We start from the raw sequence: 20,973 nt of genomic DNA, 5'->3' as shown, positions 1-20,973 counted from the left end.
ATATATCACGAAAAAAAATAAAAAAATTAAAAATAATATTGTCTGATTTCAACGAGAGTAGGAGCATTCAATTGCTAGTTGTTTATGGAGTTAGAAAAACATATTTTGTATCACGTAAAAAATTACACCCTGTATATTTAAATAGGAAAACTTATTAATTATTTTTCTTAATAGATTCAGAAATAAAATGTATTGAGTAAATGCATCTCTTCCAGTTACTTGCTTTACATAACTGCATTTCCAGATACAGCTTCAGATGTCCATTTCACGATTTCACAGAAAGCATAAATTCAAGAAACACAGTTTCCTCTCACATAAACTGCTAAAAACGACGTAAAATTCACTTAAACCCATTTATTACGGCATCGGATGATTTAATCAAGTCAGCTGTGCCCCATTACCCTGAGTAGGACGCACGAAAATACCTTACACAATTTCTGAAACCGTTGCTGCGGATGGACCGAATACGCCTACAAATAATAGTTCCAATTGTTTCACAAACTGAAAAATGGCGATCCCACGCGGAGCCAATAGAAGGCGGTGCCGCAAGACCTCCAAAAAACACCCCATTGGTCCATTCAAACCCCACAGTACCTCTCGACCAATCAGAAAGCTTAGAGGAAGTTCGAGTCAAACCAGTTCCATTTTAGCTCCGACGGCGCGCGCACGCGTTTCAAATTTGGAACGGCTGGCATTTAAATTCGAATTTTCTAGCGCCTTTGAGTGTTTGTTATTTAAAAAGTGTTTTAAAGTGCCGCATTCTGATTTTACCGGTTTTTTACGGTTATTGTTTTAAGTAGGTTGTGTTTCGTCACTGCAAGGATATTATTTTTAGCATTTAGCTTGTTAAAGCTGTTGTTGGCGCGAGACGGATCTTAATATAGCTGTGCGCACTTGTGTGAGTATACCAACCGTGCCTTCCTTATTTTCGCTCGCGGCCGACGGCTGAACTTTGTTTGACGCTAAAAAAAGCTGCTCTGAATATTTTTGTTGATTTCCTGTCACTGACTGGCCTGTATCGAGCATTCACTGTGGCACGAGTGCATAACTTCACGACTCTTGTTAACCGATTCGTTTCGTGTTCCATTTTCGAAAACTTTTGGCTGTGGCGCGGAACAATCATTTCATGACACGGCAGCCATGCCATGCGCCAGAGAATATGATGACACTCCACCCGTGTCATACGCCATACGTAAAAAACATTGATGACACGGCAGGCGTGTCATCAGCCCCGAATCGGTTAAAATATGTCGAGGTAGAGCAATGGCTCCTGTCTCTATCATACCATAACCGTCTCTTATTAATACAGTTTAAAAAAACGGGTAGTCTGTCTCCTCCTCCGCCGCTCCTCTCTCCTCTCTCTCTCTCTCTCTGCTCTTGAGCGTCTGCGGCGCTCCTTTGCTAAGCCTACAGTACAGGTCTTAAGACTCTACCATAAAAAGAAGGAAAGAACCAAGATATTTGTCGCTCAATTTCATCTCCTCAGTACTTATTCATTTTGCTAAGATATAAGCACATAAACCGTTATAAATTGAGAGTCGGCAACGTGCATGTGATTCCCTTTGAGCGCCAAAGGGTTTGTTAGCAGCTACTAACCTTTATTGTCAAGCTCCTCTTGATAAAAAACATCATAAGTAGGGATGCCACGAATATTCGGCAACTATTCGGTATTCGGCCTATTCGGCCACTTTGCCGAATATTCGGTATTCGGCAGAATGTTGCCTACTATTCGGCCGAATACCTAATATCTGTTGCACCTACCTTAAATGAAAAATTACACAAAATAATAACCAAAAACTAGGTACATTTAATATTTAAAATGTATTCTTGGAAAATAGTTAAATACGAAGAGACGTTGTTGAGGATTTGTTGTTTACAAACTATTTTATTTTTATCATGAGTCTGATTTCATTGACTCTAAATTCATTAATTATGTTCAATATAAAAATATATCTTAGCAAACGTTGTGCTTTGTTAGCGAACAGTTTTCATAATAATTGTGACTCAAAATGTTCGCATGTCATACCGAATATTCGGTTGCCGAATATTAGGTATTCGGCCGAGAGAGGGGCCGAATATTCGGTATTCGGTATTCGGCCAAATTCACTATTCGGGGCATCTCTAATCATAAGTACCGAACAATTTTGCGATGGTAAAAGATTAAATACAATCAGTGGGTTTTCTTTACAGTTAATGCCTTTAACGCCCCCCGATGCCAACTCTGTCCCATGGGATTACGAACCACCGACCAACAGCTGAAAATGATTCCAGGGGTCGGCAAACTTTTAAGAAGAAGAGCCAACCGTAGTAGAAATCACCAGTGTTTGGAATAGGTATTAAAGAGCCGGAAATGTTGTTTTCAGTGGTCTCAGAACTCTAATATAAATGTTTTCTTAGTAGATACCTAGTAGTAACTCTTCATTGTACCAAAAGACATTAAAAATAACATAAAATTAGTAAGAAGTACAAAGGCGAACCCTTTGAGCGATCTCTTCCCGTTAACCTTTGAGTAGATGAGAGGAGAGAGTCAAAAGAGGGTGACAAATGCAGCAAAATGTAAGTACAACAAGTTACCAAAAACATAAATACATACAAAATTTATAGGATAAACAGACATATATAAAAAGGATTGGGGAAAATACACTCAAAATTGGAAAGAAGTAGAAAGATATAAAGCAACTATACAATAGAAATATAGGCAAATTAATCGGTCAGATCAGATAACCATTTCTTGAGCGAGCTTAGTTGCTTGAAGCACATATGTCGCAGAGATAATATTATGAGATGGAGCAAGCGAGCAAGCGTGTCCTAGCGTGGAGACCTCGTTCAAAAAGACCAGATCACAGACCTCCAACAACAAGAAGGCCCACTCTGGAGGAGAGAAGCAGCAAATAGGGCTGCTTGGAGGAGATTTGGAGAGGCGTATGCCCAACAGTGGGCGCGTACTCGCTGAGGAAGAAGATAAGAAGTTGCTTGAAGAGTCGTAATTGTAGCTCCAAGGAGCCTACACCTATGCTTTATACATACTTAATTGTTACATTTAACTGTGACTTACTTTTCCAAAGTGTTTTTCAAAAAAGAGACATGTCAAGATTTCGTTGTATTTTTCTAATGCTAACGAGCTACAGATTTGCACAATTTGTTTAAGGGGCCTGATTAACAGTCCGCCGGACGGTATAAGCCTGACAGTTGTTCGGAACTGTCAACATTTTGTTCTAACTGACAGGCCGATACCGTCCGGCGGACTGTTAATTAGTGGGCCCCTTAACGCTAGCTTGCGAGACTTTCTATTGTGCAACATTGTGTAGGGGTCATTGTTAGCTATCGTAAATTATCGTGAAATCCGTCCTGATTCAATAAATGTTTATATTCTCTTACGTCGTTAATTCTCCTCACCATTATATGTATTAATTAAGCTTATCAAGTATTCACGTTTTTTCTCTAGTCCATACCATACACTTTTTAATTTCTTTTATTAATATTACAAATAATAAGTTTTTAATGTTTTTATGAGTATGTAAGTATGTATTTATGTACACAATTGGAGGAAAATTTTGTTTACGTTAGAGTTAGGTACACGAATCGGGTTTTTATTAAAATTATTATGATTATACAAATTTAATTTCAAATTACGGTAATGGCTTGACAAACTTTAAATTTATTATTAGACAGAGATTTTTCTAGCACGAACGAAGCATTGCTAGTGACTTTCTTCCGATATTTAGTTTATTCTTGTTCAGTTATTTCCAAATGTGGCCCTTGTATATGAAACTTATAAGATAGATATCGATAAACTAACTAATCGGAAGGAAGTCACTAGCGTTGCCTCATTATTCGTACTAGAAAAATCTCTATTACTCAAAAATCTTGTAAAAAACATATATACTAATACATCTGCGATAAATAGAGACACAGTTAATCTGTATCGACATCTATTTTTTTATTGATTCCAAAATCTAACTAATGACGTCACAAAGCACACGCAAAATGCATGACCGATAACCATATGGCTGCTGGGCTGCACTGAACTGAGCCATGTGTTTTTCTAACAATCGTCAACAATTCTGTCAATGGTTTTGACAGTGACTAGGTAAGTACCTTAACGATAAATCTAAATTATTTGTAAAAGTCAATACATCATGAATAAAAAAATGTTACAATTTGCACTGTAAATAATTACCTATATAGACAAAATATACTTACAGTGCGACATAAAAGTAGAAATTACAAGTGATGAAAAAGTGCGGAGTGCCACAAAACATGTTATAATTTTAATTTTATAGTTGCACAGCCACACTCTGTCACTGCAAAGTCCATGTAGAGTTGGCTTGGGTCGACTCTATGTAGGTAAGTTAACATTTACTATAACCGATTGTACCTAGTACAGTCGCCATCAGATATATCGGAGCGGCCAAGGTGTTCACAATATCTGAGCACGCACTCTAACTCCCTGACAATAGAGGCGTGTTCAGATATTTGTGAGCCCCTTGGCCGCTCCGATATATCTGATGGCGACTGTACCTACACACATTAGAATATTTTTACTCTCTAGGATTACATGACAGTGTCAGTTTTCTTCAATACTCAGAATCCCGGCCGCACACTGCGCAGCCGCAGCAAATCAATAAAAAAATAACCCGATCAAATTTAACGAGCGTTCCAAAACCAATAAAATTATCACAAAACACATGTCTCGAATGTAACTGAGTTTATTAGACCTGGCAACCGTAACTTTTGTGTGAAATGACGGTACAACACTATTAATTAACCCCCCGAGTCGAGACCATAAAAGACCCTTTTTATTGAGCGTAGATAGCATCAAGATTTTGAACTTAGGCCTATTCTGCACCTCTGTGAACTTGGCACCCGACCTTGACCAATTTTTTATTTATATTTTTTTTCTTATAGTATTTTGTTTGTAGTTGATTGTAGTTAAAAGGATTTTATTTGTAGTTGCCCCAAAAAAAAGTTATGGGGGTGAGAAAAATCCCAGCACCCCACTTTTGAAATCTTATACTTTTATTGTTGATACTGGCTTAGAATCGTTTGTAGTTGATTGTAGTTCCTTTATTTTCATTTGTAGTAGCCAAAAAACCCCAAAAAATTCAAAAAAACTAAAAAAGCTTTAAGAGCCCGTTGATGTCTTTTCCCGATAAAGAGCTTTTTTATGAAATTAAAGACAAGAGCGCGTTCATGTCAAGCAACGACCAAGCCGTATTGTTTGACCAAGATGTTGGCTTTATACAGTTAGAGCTTATAAAGTTAGGACTTACAGAGTAAAAGCTTTGGTACCTACTACGGGACAAAAATTGATTTCACTAAAGGAGCGCGTTGATGTCTTTTTCAAGGAATGGACTACATGAAATAAAAACTTGATCAATCGTTCACTTACTTGACTGATAATTGCTCAGAATCGTTTGTAGTTATTGCAGTTCTTTTCATTTCCTTCATAGCTGCCAGATAACCCCAAAAGATTTGATTTGATTTCACTACGAGAGCTTTTCCATGACAATACAATAATAAGTGAAAATTTTGTAAAATTCGACACTTTAATGATTGATTCTTGTTCATAATCGTTTGTAGTTATTTGTAGTTCTTTTCATTTCTTTCGTAGCTGCCAAATTACCCCAAAAATTTGATTTGATTTCACTACGAGAGCTTTTTCCATGACAATTCACTAATAAGTGAAAATTTTGGAAAATTCGACACTTTTATGATTGATTCTTGTTCAGAATCGTTTGTAGTTATTTGTAGTTCTTTTCTTTTCGTTTGTAGTTGCCAAATTACCCCAAAAAAATTGATTTGATTTCAATACGAGAGCTGTTTCCATGACAATACAATAATAAGTGAACATTTTGGAAAATTCGACACTTTTATGCTTGATTCTTGTTAAGAATCCTATGTAGTTATTTGTAGTTCTTTTCTTTTTGTTTGTAGTTGCCAAATTACCCCAAAAAAATTGATTTGATTTCACTACGAGAGCTTTTTCCATGACAATTCAATAATAAGTGAAAATTTTGGAAAATTCGACACTTTTATGATCGATTCTTGTTCAGAATCGTTTGTAGTTATTTGTAGTTCTTTTCCTTTCGTTTGTAGTTGCCTAATTACCCCAAAATAATAAATGATATTAAAGTGCCAAAGCTCTCTCATAAAAAAATAATAATATGTGAAAATCTTGGGACATTCGACATATTCATTATTGATTCTGGTACAGAATCGTTTGAATTTGATAGTAGTTCTTTACTATTTGTCAATACAAGCCTAATAACGAGAGAAAAAATAACATCATTACGAGAGCGCGTTGATGTCTTTTACAAGGAATGGACTAAGAGAAAAAAAACTTGATCTATCATACACTTCCTTGATTGATTCTTGTACAGAATCGTTTGTAGTTATTTGTAGTTCTTTTCATTTCTTTCGTAGGTGCCAAATAACCCCGAAAAATTTGATTTGATTTCACTACTAGAGCTTTTTCCATGACAATTCAATAATAAGTGAAAATTTTGGAAAATTCGACACTTTTATGATCGATTCTTGTTCAAAATCGTTTGTAGTTATTTGTAGTTCTTTTCTTTTCGTTTGTAGTTGCCAAATTACCCCAAAAAGTTTGATTTGATTTCACTACTAGAGGTTTTTCCATGACAATTAAATAATAAGTGAAAATTTTGGAAAATTCGACACTTTTATGATCGATTATTGTTCAGAATCGTTTGTAGTTATTTGTAGTTCTTTTCATTTCTTTCGTAGGTGCCATATAACGGCGAAAAATTTGATTTGATTTCACTACTAAAGTTTTTTCCATGACAATTCAATATTAAGTGAAAATTTTGGAAAATTCGACACTTTTATGATCGATTCTTGTTCAAAATCTTTTGTAGTTATTTGTAGTTCTTTTCTTTTCGTTTGTAGTTGCTAAATTACCCCAAAAATTTTGATTTTAATTTCACTACGAGAGCTTTTTCCATAACAATACAATAATAAGTGAAAATTTTGGAAAATTCGACACTTTTATGATTGATTCTTGTTCAGAATCGTTTGTAGTTATTTGTAGTTCTTTTCATTTCTTTCGTAGGTGCCATATAACCGCGAAAAATTTGATTTGATTTCACTACTAAAGTTTTTTCCATTACAATTCAATAATAAGTGAAAATTTTGTAAAATTTGACACTTTTAAGATCGATTCTTGTTCAGAATCGTTTGTAGTTATTTGTAGTTCTTTTCTTTTCGTTTGTAGTTGCCAAATTACCCCAAAAAAATTGATTTTAATTTCACTACGGGAGCGTTTTTCATGACAATTCAATAATAAGTGAAAATTTTGGAAAATTCGACACTTTTATGATCGATTCTTGTTCAGAATAGTTTGTAATTATTTGTAGTTCTTTTCTTTTCGTTTGTAGTTGCCAAATTACCCCAAAAAAAATTGATTTTAATTTCACTACGGGAGCTCTTTTCATGACAATTCAATTATAAGTGAAAATTTTGGAAAATTCGGCACTTTCATGATCGATTCCTGTTCAAAATCGTTTGTAGTTATTTGTAGTTCTTTTCTTTTCGTTTGTAGTTGCCAAATTACCCTAAAAAAATTGATTTTAATATCACTACGAAAGCTTTTTCTATGACAATACAATAATAAGTGAAAATTTTGGAAAATTCGATACTTTTATGCTTGATTCTTGTTCAGAATCGTTTGTAGTTATTTGTAGTTCTTTTCATTTCTTTCGTAGGTGCCAAATAACCGCGAAAAATTTGATTTAATTTCACTACTAGATGTTTTTCCATGACAATTCAATAATAAGTGAAAATTTTAGAAAATTCGACACTTTTATGATCGATTCTTGTTCAGAATCGTTTGTAGTTATTTGTAGTTCTTTTCCTTTCGTTTGTAGTTGCCTAATTACCCCAAAATAATAAATGATATTTAAGTGCCAAAGCTCTCTCATAAAAAAATAATAATATGTGAAAATCTTGGGAAATTCGACATATTCATAATTGATTCTGGTACAGAATCGTTTGAATTTGATAGTAGTTCTTTACTATTTGTCAATACAAGCCTAATAACGAGAGAAAAAATAACTTCATTACGAGAGCGCGTTGATGTCTTTTACAAGGAAAAGACTAAGAGAAAAAAAAACTTGATCTATCATACACTTCCTTGATTGATCCTTGTACAGAATCGTTTGTAGTTATTTGTAGTTCTTTTCATTTCTTTCGTATGTGACAAATAACCCCGAAAAATTTGATTTGATTTCACTACTAGAGCTTTTTCCATGACAATTCAATAATAAGTGAAAATTTTGGAAAATTCGACACTTTTATGATCGATTCTTGTTCAGAATCGTTTGTAGTTATTTGTAGTTCTTTTCATTTCTTTCGTAGGTGCCATATAACCGCGAAAAATTTGATTTGATTTCACTACTAAAGTTTTTTCCATGACAATTCAATTATAAGTGAACATTTTGGAAAATTTGGCACTTTTATGATCGATTCTTGTTTAAAATCGTTTGTAGTTATTTTTAGTTCTTTTCTTTTCGTTTGTAGTTGCCAAATTACCCTAAAAAAATTGATTTTAATTTCACTACGAAAGCTTTTTTCATGACAATTCAATTATAAGTGAAAATTTTGGAAAATTCTACACTTTTATGATTGATTCTTGTTCAGAATCGTTTGTAGTTATTTGTAGTTCTTTTCATTTCATTCGTAAGTGCCATATAACCGCGAAAAATTTGATTTGATTTCACTACGAGAGCTTTTTCCATGACAATTCAATAATAAGTGAAAATTTTGGAAAATTCGACACTTTTATGATCGATTCTTGTTCAGAATCGTTTGTAGTTATTTGTAGTTCTTTTCTTTTCGTTTGTAGTTGCCAAATTACCCTAAAAAAATTGATTTTAATTTCACTACTAGAGGTTTTTCCATGACAATTCAATAATAAGTGAAAATTTTGGAAAATTCGACACTTGCCTCTAGATTTAAAAGGCGTATTTACGCGCTTTTGTACACTTAATACGACTTTTTAAAATAGGATTTGACATTTTGTTTTTTTAATTGTTGATCATATCTAATAAACGGTTATTTTTATTATCGAGTTTGAATTTGGAATTGTTTGATATCTAATTAAGGGAATCGTTATTTTATAATGCAGAACTAAAAATGGATAGGAACATTAATATTAATTAAAATATTAAATTTCGTGAGATAGGAAACAACGTTCGTTGTTGCATCTATTAATAAGTTTACTTCTCCCACTAATCACATCATCTTCCAAATCTAAAATAGTCTTAAATTAACGTTCTTATTTTAAAAATGTTTCCAAACGACGCCGGAGAGAGTAGTCTGAATTGTAAGTAAATTGTCTAAAATGCTTTTAATATGTATAAATGTCACTGATCGGTAGTCAGAAACATTTGTGGCTACCCATCCTTATTATGCTTCAAGTGCAATAAGGACCTTTTTATTTGAAATAATAACAGAAATTCTGATAGAATGGTTTTTAATGCACATGAAGCATAAGGACCCTTCTTTATGGAAAGCCACATTTTGTTAAAATTAAATACTAATGCAAGAAGAACTAGAAACTCTGCGGCGATGCACCGACCTTGTTCCGTCGGAATATTCTTTAATAATATTGTTTGTCTACAAGTCGTACTCGAAATTTCAATAAAAAAAATGTTAATTCGAAGATATTGCAGGTCATAACTCTCCAAAGTATATTTCTATAGAATAATTTGTTTGGGCGAGAAAAGTATTCCATAGGTTAATTAAACTTAAAATAGGTATATAGTAGTGTACCCTATGATGGGCGTGGAACCAGTAATGGGACAAAAAACCACAAATCCTGTAAAATAAGTGTCTAAAAGTAGTTTATAAACACTGCCTGTATATTATCATAAATAAGAGTCCTAGAGCTGTTTCAGTTTGAATTTTTATTAAATTTGGTTGTTTTTTAAGAAATTGGCGTCAACCCAAAAGTTGTCGTGTCACTGAAAAAAAATACCACTACGAATTCTTAACAACTTCGCTAAGAGAGGTGAGTTAATTTATTAAATTTTAATTAATTAATACTTGATGAAAACTAAAATGTGTTTTGTTAATTGCATTTACCATGAGATAAGGTATACAACATACTATGTTGTGAGTCCACAGATGTAAAAAAATAGTGGTATTTGGCCCAATCCCATTATAGGAGCTGTAAAACTGCATACCTCCTATAATGGGAAATTTACATAATGATGCTTGCCATGCCATCATTTCATGTTTAAACAATACAGAAGTAAAATGTAGTTACGAAATATGTCAACCAGGAGGTATGCTCGGACTTCGGATAAATTAATATCGTTTTTTAGTGTGGGTCAAATCTTGGTAGCCGAGTTTGAGCCACTTTCCCGTTTTCCGATTGAGTTGAAATTTTGTATTCGTAATTAAATATGCAAATCGGATGATAATGCAATATTATGATAACATGGACCAGATCTGATGACCTATTTCAATATTTTATACTGATAGAGTAGTGTCCATTACTGGGGGGCCCATTACTGGAGCTTTGGTGTCCATGACTGGAGAAAAATAGCATAGTTTTAATTTGTTAAGTATGTGGAAACTCATTGCAGTATCTTTGATACAACACGCCTGAAACATGAAAGACGGGTAGGACTTTCATCTTTCAATACGCTAAGCGGTAGACCATTCACATGTATTAGGGAAATATCACAAATACTCCAAATTCCCTCTTAAATGTCCCATGACTGGTGCTGTTACTTTCTTTTGAAGTTTTACTTATACCATACTAGTCTAAAGACCGTTGTTCCTTATTGCGTAATAAACTATTATGTCTTAAAAATTACGGGTAACTAGTCGCATTTAAAACCAACAATAACTTACATACTTTTATTCAGATTAAAAACAAAATGTACTTGTTTGTTTATTGGAGAAGTGGCAGCCTCATGGGCCTTTGCCAAAATACAGTAATATATCACAAGTAAAATATTTCATAATACAAAGTATTAATGCATGATGTACGGTGATAGGCCTTCACGATGCACTGGAGGATAGCCGGAGCAGCAGTACAAAGCGTAATGACGGCCGCGACCACGAACCGCCGAATGATGTCCAAGAATTGGTTACTTATTCGTATTTCCAGAAGAATTCTTCATTATCTGCACCCGTCACACTTGCTATTCACTGCATAATATGCTATCTAAATTATACATTAAATAGCAAAATGCAAAAAATAAATAGAATGTCTAGAGCACGATCCGCCATGTTCCAAGGATCATTCGAAATAAGTCCCCAAAATGTACTTAACAAAGTAAAAGTAGGTACCACCAAAAATTCAAAAATCGAACTAAAACAATAACGTTCGCACCCACCGGCATGTTTCGAATGCCTTCGAAAATCAAATCGCTAATAGTGAGGCGATTTGTACCGTATCGTGAATCGGTAATCTGTCGATAAATCTTGTGTTTTACAGCTGGCCCGCCCGATAGGGATCGCGCCACGTGGGGTAATAGTGATGTGCTGTTGATATCGAGGTCTTTAAACATATTTTTATGACGATGTCAGTTCGTAAAATGGCGTGTGTTATTCAATAAGCTTATGGGTGTTGGTCGTTAACCGCTGTTTAATATTTGATACATGAATGTAATGGCTATATACGTAGGAATATTGATAATTGCGAATGGAGTTTCTTGTTTCAAAATTTAGTTCGACACCTTTTTATTGATAAATAACAAAGATTCATGGTTCGCACAAAGGTTGTGTTGAATTGTAGAGTTTTAAAGTTTTTTTCATCTTAATAATATAATATGAAATCTATTTGTTTTATTAATTAAACTCCTTGAGACACGGGTATGTGTCCTTTAGTTAAATATTAAAGTATGTACTTATTATCTACCTGTATCCTTTAAGCCCAATTTAATTTACCCCCTTTTTAAAAAAAACTTTGAAATTGTGTGATCGTAAACACGAGATACATGATACATAGCGTGTATTATAATATAATACATTATATTTAATACGTATAAATAAAATAATAAGCTACCTTATAAGCTCATGTATATACTTTGAAATAAGTTATGACATGAGTATGCCTACTCCAAGAATAAAGTAGGCGCAAGCATTATGACTACGGCATGATTTCGAGCTTCACAAATTGGTACAATACGAGTTACTTGCAATGTGTAGGCGACCAATGAACAACCTCTCGTCAATACAAAGTTGAGTTTCTTGCTAAACATTACCAATCCAATGCTAAAAATAGCATACTATTATGGTGGGCGTCTGCATAATTTTATATCGAAAGCAAACAAAATACAAAACCTTTATCTTTAAAATAATGTTTTTACGTAAAGAAAAAATGTAAACAGGATAATTATCGATTCAGTTACATCACTGGTAACCCGTCAACTCCATACATCAGCCCCTTGATCGTGTCGATGATAAAAATTACTTAAAACGCCAAACATTTAACATCTCGCTCTTCTTTCCTTCTCACTCATGCGGACTAAACTTGACACGAAAAGAGACAGAGCTAACCTACAAATTGACTACAAAACTAAAACGTTACAAGATTTAAAATGAGAACGTTCGAATTTGTGTTTCACAGGCGTTTTTACTAAGCTTAAACTCAAATGGGTTTGTTATTTAAAAAAATAAAATTTTGTTTGTGGTTTTTGTTTTATGAAGTTTTATAGTAAATCTTTGTTGTCTTGTCAGTGCATCTTTGTAATGATTCAAAGTACGTGATGGTATGTTTGTTAAATATTGAATTGATGGCGACCCTTTCAAAGATTTTGGGCGAGATTGTGTTAGGATCTGATTAATGTAGGCCTGTTTTAAGTGTCATGATGTGACAATCGGTCGAGTTTTTGTTTTAAATTTGTCTACAACTCAGTGAGTTGTACAGTCAGCAATACTATTAGCATAACACCTTTGCATACAAACGGGGGTACCTTTTCTTTGCAGCTGACTGTACATGTCCGTGGTATAGTCCGTCTAGTCCAACTTTAAAGAAGACTCAGTAGATATCACCAATTTTAGTATTGTCTAACAGCCGAACATCTAAGAAGAATTTACGTTCGATTCTTCGAAATTTTCGTCATCTGCTTCTCTCCTCCTTCTTCCTCGCGTTATCCCGGCATTCTGCCACGGCTCATGGGAGCCTGGGGTCCGCTTGACAACTAATCCCATGATTTGACGTAGGCACCAGTTTTACGAAAGCAACTGCCATCTGACCTTCCAACCCAGAGGGTAAACTAGGCCTTATTGGGATTAGTCCGGTTTCCTCACGATGTTTTCCTTCACCGAAAAGCGAATGGTAAATATCAAATGATGTTTCGTACATAAGTTTCGAAAAACTCATTGGTACGAGCCGGGGTTTGAACCCGCGACCTCCAGATTGCAAGTCGCACGCTCTTACCGCTAGGCCACCAGCGCTCGTCATCTGCTTCTCTATCACTCATTAATGCAAGAGCGATACAGACAGAGACAGATAACGTAATTTCGTTTTTCGTGACAGGCCCTCTGATGTCGCAAAGTAAACTTATCTAAAAATAATAACGATTTTCTTAAGATTAAAAAAAAGTTTTAACTAAGTATTTAAAATTTCCAATCCTAATTTTAAAAGCTTATCAAAACAATGTATGGACATGTTACTATTCTGAAACAGAATGCAAAATAATAAAACCGGGCAAGTGCGAGTAGGACTCGCGCACGAAGGGTTCCGTACCATAAAGCAAAAAAAAAAACGGAAAAAAATGCAAAAAGAAAACGGTCACCCATCCAAGTACTGACCACGCCCGACGTTGCTTAACTTTGGTCAAAAATCACGTTTGCTGTATGGGAGCCCCATTTAAATCTTTTTTTTTTTAGTATTTGTTGTTATAGCGGCAACAGAAATAAGTACATCATCTGTGAAAATTTCAACTGTCTAGCTATCACGATTCGTGAGATACTGCCGGCCTAGCCAAGGTTACAATCGCTATCGCTTCGACAGCGAAAAGCATTATGTCTCTCTATCACTCTTCCGTGACAGTGACAGTTGCGTTTCGATCGCTACGGAGCGTAAGCGATTGGCGTCTTGGCTACGCGGCCAGCCTGGTGACAGACAGACGGACAGACGGACGGACGGACGGACGGACACGGACAGCGAAGTCTTAGTAATAGGGTCCTGTTTTACCCTTTGGGCACGGAACCCTAAAAACAGTGAAACGTCTGTTATTGTCTGATACAAAAATACACAGAGGAGACACGTGGGCGCCATATTTCATAATAAATTAATGACGTCAAACGAGCAGAATTAATAAGCGCTTTACGTTAATTTATACTGACTGAATATTAAAAACAATATTAAGACAAATGGCCTTTCTGTCTTTTTTAAATCATAAAAACAGTAGATATTGAATAAGGTTATGTATACTTCGTTTTTTTTAGCATTAGAAATTAGGTAAACAATCTTGATGTGTCTTTTAATTGAAAACACCATTTTAAAAATAAGTTACGGCAAATATGTAACAATTATGAATCTAATACGATCATTTATATTCTTCTGCTTTCATAAGTAATAATTTTATATTTTTATAAAGCGTTTTTCAATTAAAAGACATGTCAAGATCGCTTACCTTCTTGCAAGTTCTTTCTAATGCTAAAAAAAAACGAACTTTAGGGCAATTCGCCAGTAACTGGCCACCGGCCAATAACTGGTCACCCTAAAAATGAGTTTTGTTCACCTAAGTATACACATAATTCATTTTAGTACTTATAAGGCAGTGGTTCTTAACCTTTTCAGTCCGGTCACCCCTATGACTAACTAGGGAACCTGATTTTACCCCTCCTCCCAATGGTAATAAAAAATAAAACGTGTACGTTTGTTGTATTATTATATTAGGTTAGTTTATTACCCCCGTAAAATACCAGTTTTACCCCCACGGGGGTAATTACCCCCAGGTTAAGAACCACTGTTATAAGGTTTCAATAACCGGCCAGCCTTCAATCACCTTATACTAAAATAAAATTCCGTTTATAAGGTGAATAGTGGGTGAATAGAATTCATTTTTAGTTTAGGGTGGCCAATTATTTAAAGGTGGCCAGTTACTGGCGAATTACCTATAGAAAAAAATTCAAGATCTTTCCCTCGATTTCATCCGTGCAGAATTCGTAATTTAATTTAACTTTAATAAGTAATAAGCTTAATCATCATCATCTAGCTGCGCGAGTTTTTCGCGATCTTTCACGATCATCAGGCGAGCGAAAGTGTTACATAAGTATTTTTTTATAAATAAATACAAAAAAGTATTAACAAAAGCTTTTATTGTTACAGGTATTCGTCTGTCCGAGATTAAAATGAGAAAGAAGAGAAAAAATAGATTCACGTGCGATTAAGAAATTTAACTAAAACGCATTTAAAATTTTATTTATTAATTGTGTAAGTGAACTTCAAACCAGACAGGGACTGGGTACTAATGAGAGAGAAAAATAACATTTGAAGTGACCAAATATTGACTCTATTTACCGGTAAAAAGAAAACCAACTCGGATTCAATACAAACTTCGGCGCTTTTCGAAATCCGAAAACAAATAATTGCCGTTTCAAGGTGCTCGGTTTTGTTTAAACATTTTTGGGACTGCTGCCTTTCCCTGTTTATATAGCTGCCTTTAAAGGCTTTTTAAAAACAAAACGGTGAAACAAACACGATCGCATTTAAGACTAATAAAAAGCTCCTCAAACAAATGCATTTTAGTGCGTGTCAAAATCGAATTCCAAATTCGAATCGAATAAGGCTCGCCATTCTTTAACTTTGATGTGGATTGTTTAGCACCGCTAAGTGGTGCTAATTTGTAGTGTCAAATTGTGGTGTCAAAGTGGCAGGAGACGAGCATTTGGATATGTTGGGGGGCCCCGAGTGGGGGCAGCGGGAGGCCACCCCCCCCAGAGATGCTCCCCTGCCGAGTTTCGGCTTCACACAGGAGCAAGTCGCCTGCGTATGCGAGGTGAGTGTTCGTGTGTGGTAAACTTTATTCGTTCTTTTGTTTTTAAATTTATTGTTTTGATGTTGGTCATACGCAAAGATAAACCAGAGACAAATAGATTCCCTTTTTAAGGATAAATGGGAGTTCTTTATCTTTTGATTTGATATAAATTTATATTAAAGGATGTGGTAAAGGCCTTATGCGTACCTTACCCACGGTGGCTACTCATTTTATTGATATCAAAATTTATTTTTGGCTAAGCTTTTTGAATACAGCTATTAAAATTATGAATATTAATTAAAATTACTACATAATTCCCACAGAAAGCCATAGCATACTGTTTGCCACATCCACATTCATTCCTTTTAAATAGGGAATATTTATAGCAGATTCAGAATTGTACAATATGATACCAATTTAATTTAAATCACATTGAGTAACGGTCACACACAATTAATAGATCTCGGTTGTGGCTTTACTTAGCTTAGTTTTAATTTAGTTTAATTTAGAGTTAATTTATTAATTGATCGAGTGTGTTTAGGTATAAGTTTTAATAAAAAAAAAAAAAAAATAATAGATCTAGAAACGATATGGATTAGATGTGTCTTAGTCAAAACTTCAAAAGTGACGTTTTTCTTTGAAGAAACGTCGCAGCTAGACTCTAAAGTAGGTCCTTTCCCGAAATCCCAGTTTCATAATGTTCACATGTCCTGCCTCCAATGGTGCCACTACACGAAAACACCGTGTTTATAAAGGTTCTATTGTAGGCGTGTCTGCCCCGCCCAGTAACCGGATATCCGGTTGCCATGGCCACTGTTTGTTTTGAGGGTTCCGGGCAAATTGGAAATGGATCCGGGTATAACGGGGTTCGGGGTCCGTGGTCCGTGAGGCGTTTTTAAAACAAGTGGTTATTTTCATCAAGTCCTATTAGGTACCTACTTATTTATGACGTTTTTAACCGACTTCAAAAAAGGAGGAGGTTATCAATTCGACCGTATTTTTAGGGTTTCGTAACTAAAGGGTAACAAGTGCGAGTCGGACTCGCGCACGAAGGGTTCCGTACCATAAAGCAAAAAAAAAAAACGGAAAAAAATGCAAAAAAAAACCGGTCACCCATCCAAGTACTGACCACGCCCGACGTTGCTTAACTTTGGTCAAAAATCACGTTTGCTGTATGGGAGCCCCACTTAAATCTTTATTTTATTCTGTTTTTAGTATTTGTTGTTATAGCGGCAACAGTAATACATCATCTGTGAAAATTTCAACTGTCTAGCTATCACGGTTCGTGAGATACAGCCTGGTGACAGACGGACGGACGGACGGACGGACAGCGAAGTCTTAGTAATAGGGTCCCGTTTTACCCTTTGGGTACGGAACCCTAAAAATCGATTAAATTTGCTATATGGGGGTTCTTGGGGGCGAAAAATCGATCTAGCTAGGTCTTATCTCTGGGAATACGCGCAATTTTGAATTTTTATATGTTTTCCGAGCTTGAGTGGAGGAAGCGGTGGGACACTTAACCAGGCTAATAAAAAAATGAGTTATGGAATTTTCGTAGCATCTATCTGTCATCCAGATACATTTTTTCCTTTCGTTATGGCGTTTGTCGATGTACTGGCATCTTGGCTAGGTAGGCCCCTATGTGCCAGATAGCAGTTGCTTTCGTAGAAACCACAGACAAAACATCCTCCAGACTGAGCATAGCCGCGCTACCCCCTCTGCCACGCATACGGTATTTACTCCATGTTCGAGTCGAAAGTGTCTTTGTGTGACGTCCGTGTCTTTGAACGGACCAATCACGGCACGGGACTTCGCTCACCTCGTTCCGCGCGCCCCCGCATTTTTGGCATCATCGGTTTCATGAAATAATTGCTCTAAACTTGGTCTAGTGGATTCCTAGTCTATGGTAGAAACTAGCCTATAATTCTTGGAATTAGGTCGCCTAACAGCCCCCTGGCTACGCGACCCGTGGAAAAAAGTTGGGATAACAACATTAGGTAATGAATATGTAACGAGAAAAATAGTTGCGAAATAATTGTTGTTTTAAGTTGATAATGTATAAGCAATAATTTTCCTAATTAAGTAGGTAATGGCATTTTGGCTAGGCACCCAGAGCTGTCAACGTTAACAATAATGGCCCAAAATTGGCAACTCTAATACAGCTTGCAAGTGCATATTGTTGATTTAGGACACCGGATGGCACATGTGTGCTCAGCAAATAGGCGAATATTTGTGGCCACCTTGAAGACTGCGCCAAATAAAAGCCCTCGCGATGGTAAGCGGAAGTCGTAGTGTGTGGACACTTGGAATTTAAGAAGAGTTTGCAGGTTTCGAAATAGACTATAGACTTCGAACAACACTAACACATGCTCCGTTAAGTAAAGAATGAAAAAAAATGAGTTGAAATTTTGCATACCTAGGTACATATAAATTGGATGACAATTAAATGCATATTCTTCTTCTTCGTGGTCGTGACCTCATGTCTGAGGGACGTGACTCCTATGGGTTATTCTTCCTACCACTGCTCTCCAGGCCTCCCGATCTTCGGCCAACTGCATCGTTGCCTGGAGCGAAGTCTGGGTAATATTTTGGACCACATCTGACCATCTACTGGGTGCACGCCCTCTACTCCTTCGTCCGTCGACAATCCCGGTAATAATGCGCCTTTCTAGCGTGTCCAATGCAATATTATGAAGACATAATAATTGTGTTTGAGATTGTTAGAATTGCCTCGATGAGTATTACTTACCTCAGCGTTGCCTGTGGAAAGAAAAGTATAGCCATAAAAGCTAAAATTGTACCAAAACAACAATTTTTACCAAATAATTATTAACATTGGAAGGTGCCTCGTCAGTGTTGCCAGGGCGCTAAAGAGGAAATCCCATAACGATTGTATAGAAGCCCCCTAATGGATGGTATCGGTTACTTCCATAATTGGAGGGTTGGATCCGAAATAATGGGATTTGCCAGGGCGTAATATTAAGTGTGATAAGGGATGTTATTAAATAATGTGGATTTGTTATTGTACTTGTTTTTCATTACGGGTACGGATTATTTAATACTAGCTTTTGCCCGCGACTTCGCCTCGTGGAATTAGTACCAGCATTAGAGTTAGTACAGCGCCTGGATAAAATCTAATGGCAATCTATGAATCTTAAGCCACTATGTATCTACACCAGCGGTTCTCAATCTTTTTTTTTTTGACGGAACCCTTTTGGAAAGCGAAATACTTGATGGAACCCTACATTGTACGTAAAATTTAACCTATTAACCCTACATAAAATTTTTCGTATAAAGCATTGTGTTCTAAATTCTTGCGGGGTGTCGTGGAACCCAAGGGTTCCGCGGAACACACTTAGAGTATGGCTGATCTACACTATCTATTACGAAGTTGTAGGAATTTATTCATATTTTGATTGTTACTATTAAGCTTGGGTTCTCACTTAAGGGGCCCACTGATTAACAGTCCGCCGGACGGTATCGGCCTGTCGGTTAGAACAAAATTTTGACAGTTCCGAATAACTGACAGACCGATACCATCCGGCGGACTGTTAATCAGTGGGCCCCTTTAAACTGGTCTGTCTGGTACTGTAAGAGATGCAATAAAATAACAGCAAAAATGAAGCCATTATTTCGCTAACCCTCTAATTTTTGATGGTGCGTAAGCCACCCGAGCGTTTGAAGGGTTAGGAATTGGGAAATAATAATTATTATTGCGTGCGACTTTTGGGCTTTTTTGGGAATTTCCACCGTCATCTGTTATTTGACTTTAACAAAGGTGCTCCAAGTTTTTGACTGCTAATGAAAACCAGAAAGGAATTCTTCAAACGATCAGTATAAAACCGGGCAAGTGCGAGTCGGACTCGCGCACGAAGGGTTCCGTACCATAAAGCCAAAAAAAACGGAAAAAAATGCAAAAAGAAAACGGTCACCCATCCAAGTACTGACCACGCCCGACGTTGCTTAACTTTGGTCAAAAATCACGTTTGCTGTATGGGAGCCCCACTGAAATCTTTATTTTATTCTGTTTTTAGTATTTGTTGTTATAGCGGCAACAGAAATACATCATCTGTGAAAATTTCAACTGATAGCTAGCACGGTTCGTGAGATACAGCCTGGTGACAGACAGACGGACGGACAGCGAAGTCTTAGTAATAATAGGGTCCCGTTTTACCCTTTGGGTACGGAACCCTAAAAAAACTATGTAAACACCTAATATTTTATTTTATCCTTTCTGAAGCCGGTTTTCTTTTATTAAAGGTTTATTTGTATGATTTCGTTTACGTTTCTCATAATATTGATTAGTAAAGAAGGGACACTTAGCGCAAGGAATTTTGTGCATCGACTCCCGTTCCTATCTCCATCGCACGATACGTCAATGACAGTGTGCGAACAGGACAGCAATATAACGAACAGCGTGCGACAGAGATAGGAACAGGCGGGTTATTTTTTTTGCGTTGCATCGGCTGCTCTTGTGTCGGATTCGGCAGTTTGCCCCCGAACCTCCGAAATACGACACCTTTCGGCCAGAAGTAAATGTACGAAATTCCTAGTGCTAAAGTGCTAAGTGTCCTTTCTTTAGGATAATGACCGTGTTCTCCATTGCGCAGGTCCTACAACAAGCTGGCAACATCGAGCGTCTCGGCCGCTTCCTCTGGTCGCTCCCAGCCTGCGAGCGTCTCCACGCCCACGAGTCAGTGCTAAAGGCCAAAGCCATGGTCGCCTTCCATCGAGGGAACTTCAAGGAGCTGTACAGGCTTCTAGAGTCACACACGTTCAGTCCACACAACCATGCGAAACTCCAAACATTGTGGCTTAAAGGTAAGAATGTAAACCAGCAGATCAGATACCAAGCCCAGTAGTTTACTGGTCATGCTCAAGAATCAGCGTTGAAGGCCAAAGCCATGGTAGCCTTCCATTAGGGGAACTTTAAGGAGTTGTATACTGTTGGAGGCACATAGTTTCAGTCCACATAACCATGCGAAGCTTCAGACCCTGTGGCTTA

The 20,973-nt window shown here is 36.4% G+C and overlaps 1 protein-coding gene across 1 annotated transcript in view; it reads left to right on the top strand.

The window, feature by feature from the left end:
• The first annotated feature begins 243 nt into the window (after positions 1 to 243).
• LOC134675943 (homeobox protein SIX1-like) overlaps positions 244 to 20,973 on the top strand; it is a 45,611-nt gene continuing 24,881 nt past the window's right edge. Inside the window, exons 1-3 of the mRNA XM_063534288.1 lie at positions 244 to 898; positions 15,320 to 15,989; positions 20,579 to 20,789. Coding sequence (XP_063390358.1) covers positions 15,885 to 15,989; positions 20,579 to 20,789 — 316 coding nt within the window. The 5' untranslated portion in view covers positions 244 to 898; positions 15,320 to 15,884. The remainder of the gene's footprint in view (positions 899 to 15,319; positions 15,990 to 20,578; positions 20,790 to 20,973) is intronic.

The sequence above is a fragment of the Cydia fagiglandana genome, chromosome 23, assembly GCF_963556715.1.
Source record: "Cydia fagiglandana chromosome 23, ilCydFagi1.1, whole genome shotgun sequence".
NCBI classification, from domain to species: Eukaryota; Metazoa; Arthropoda; class Insecta; order Lepidoptera; family Tortricidae; genus Cydia; species Cydia fagiglandana.
This window is presented reverse-complemented; position numbering and strand designations above follow the sequence as displayed.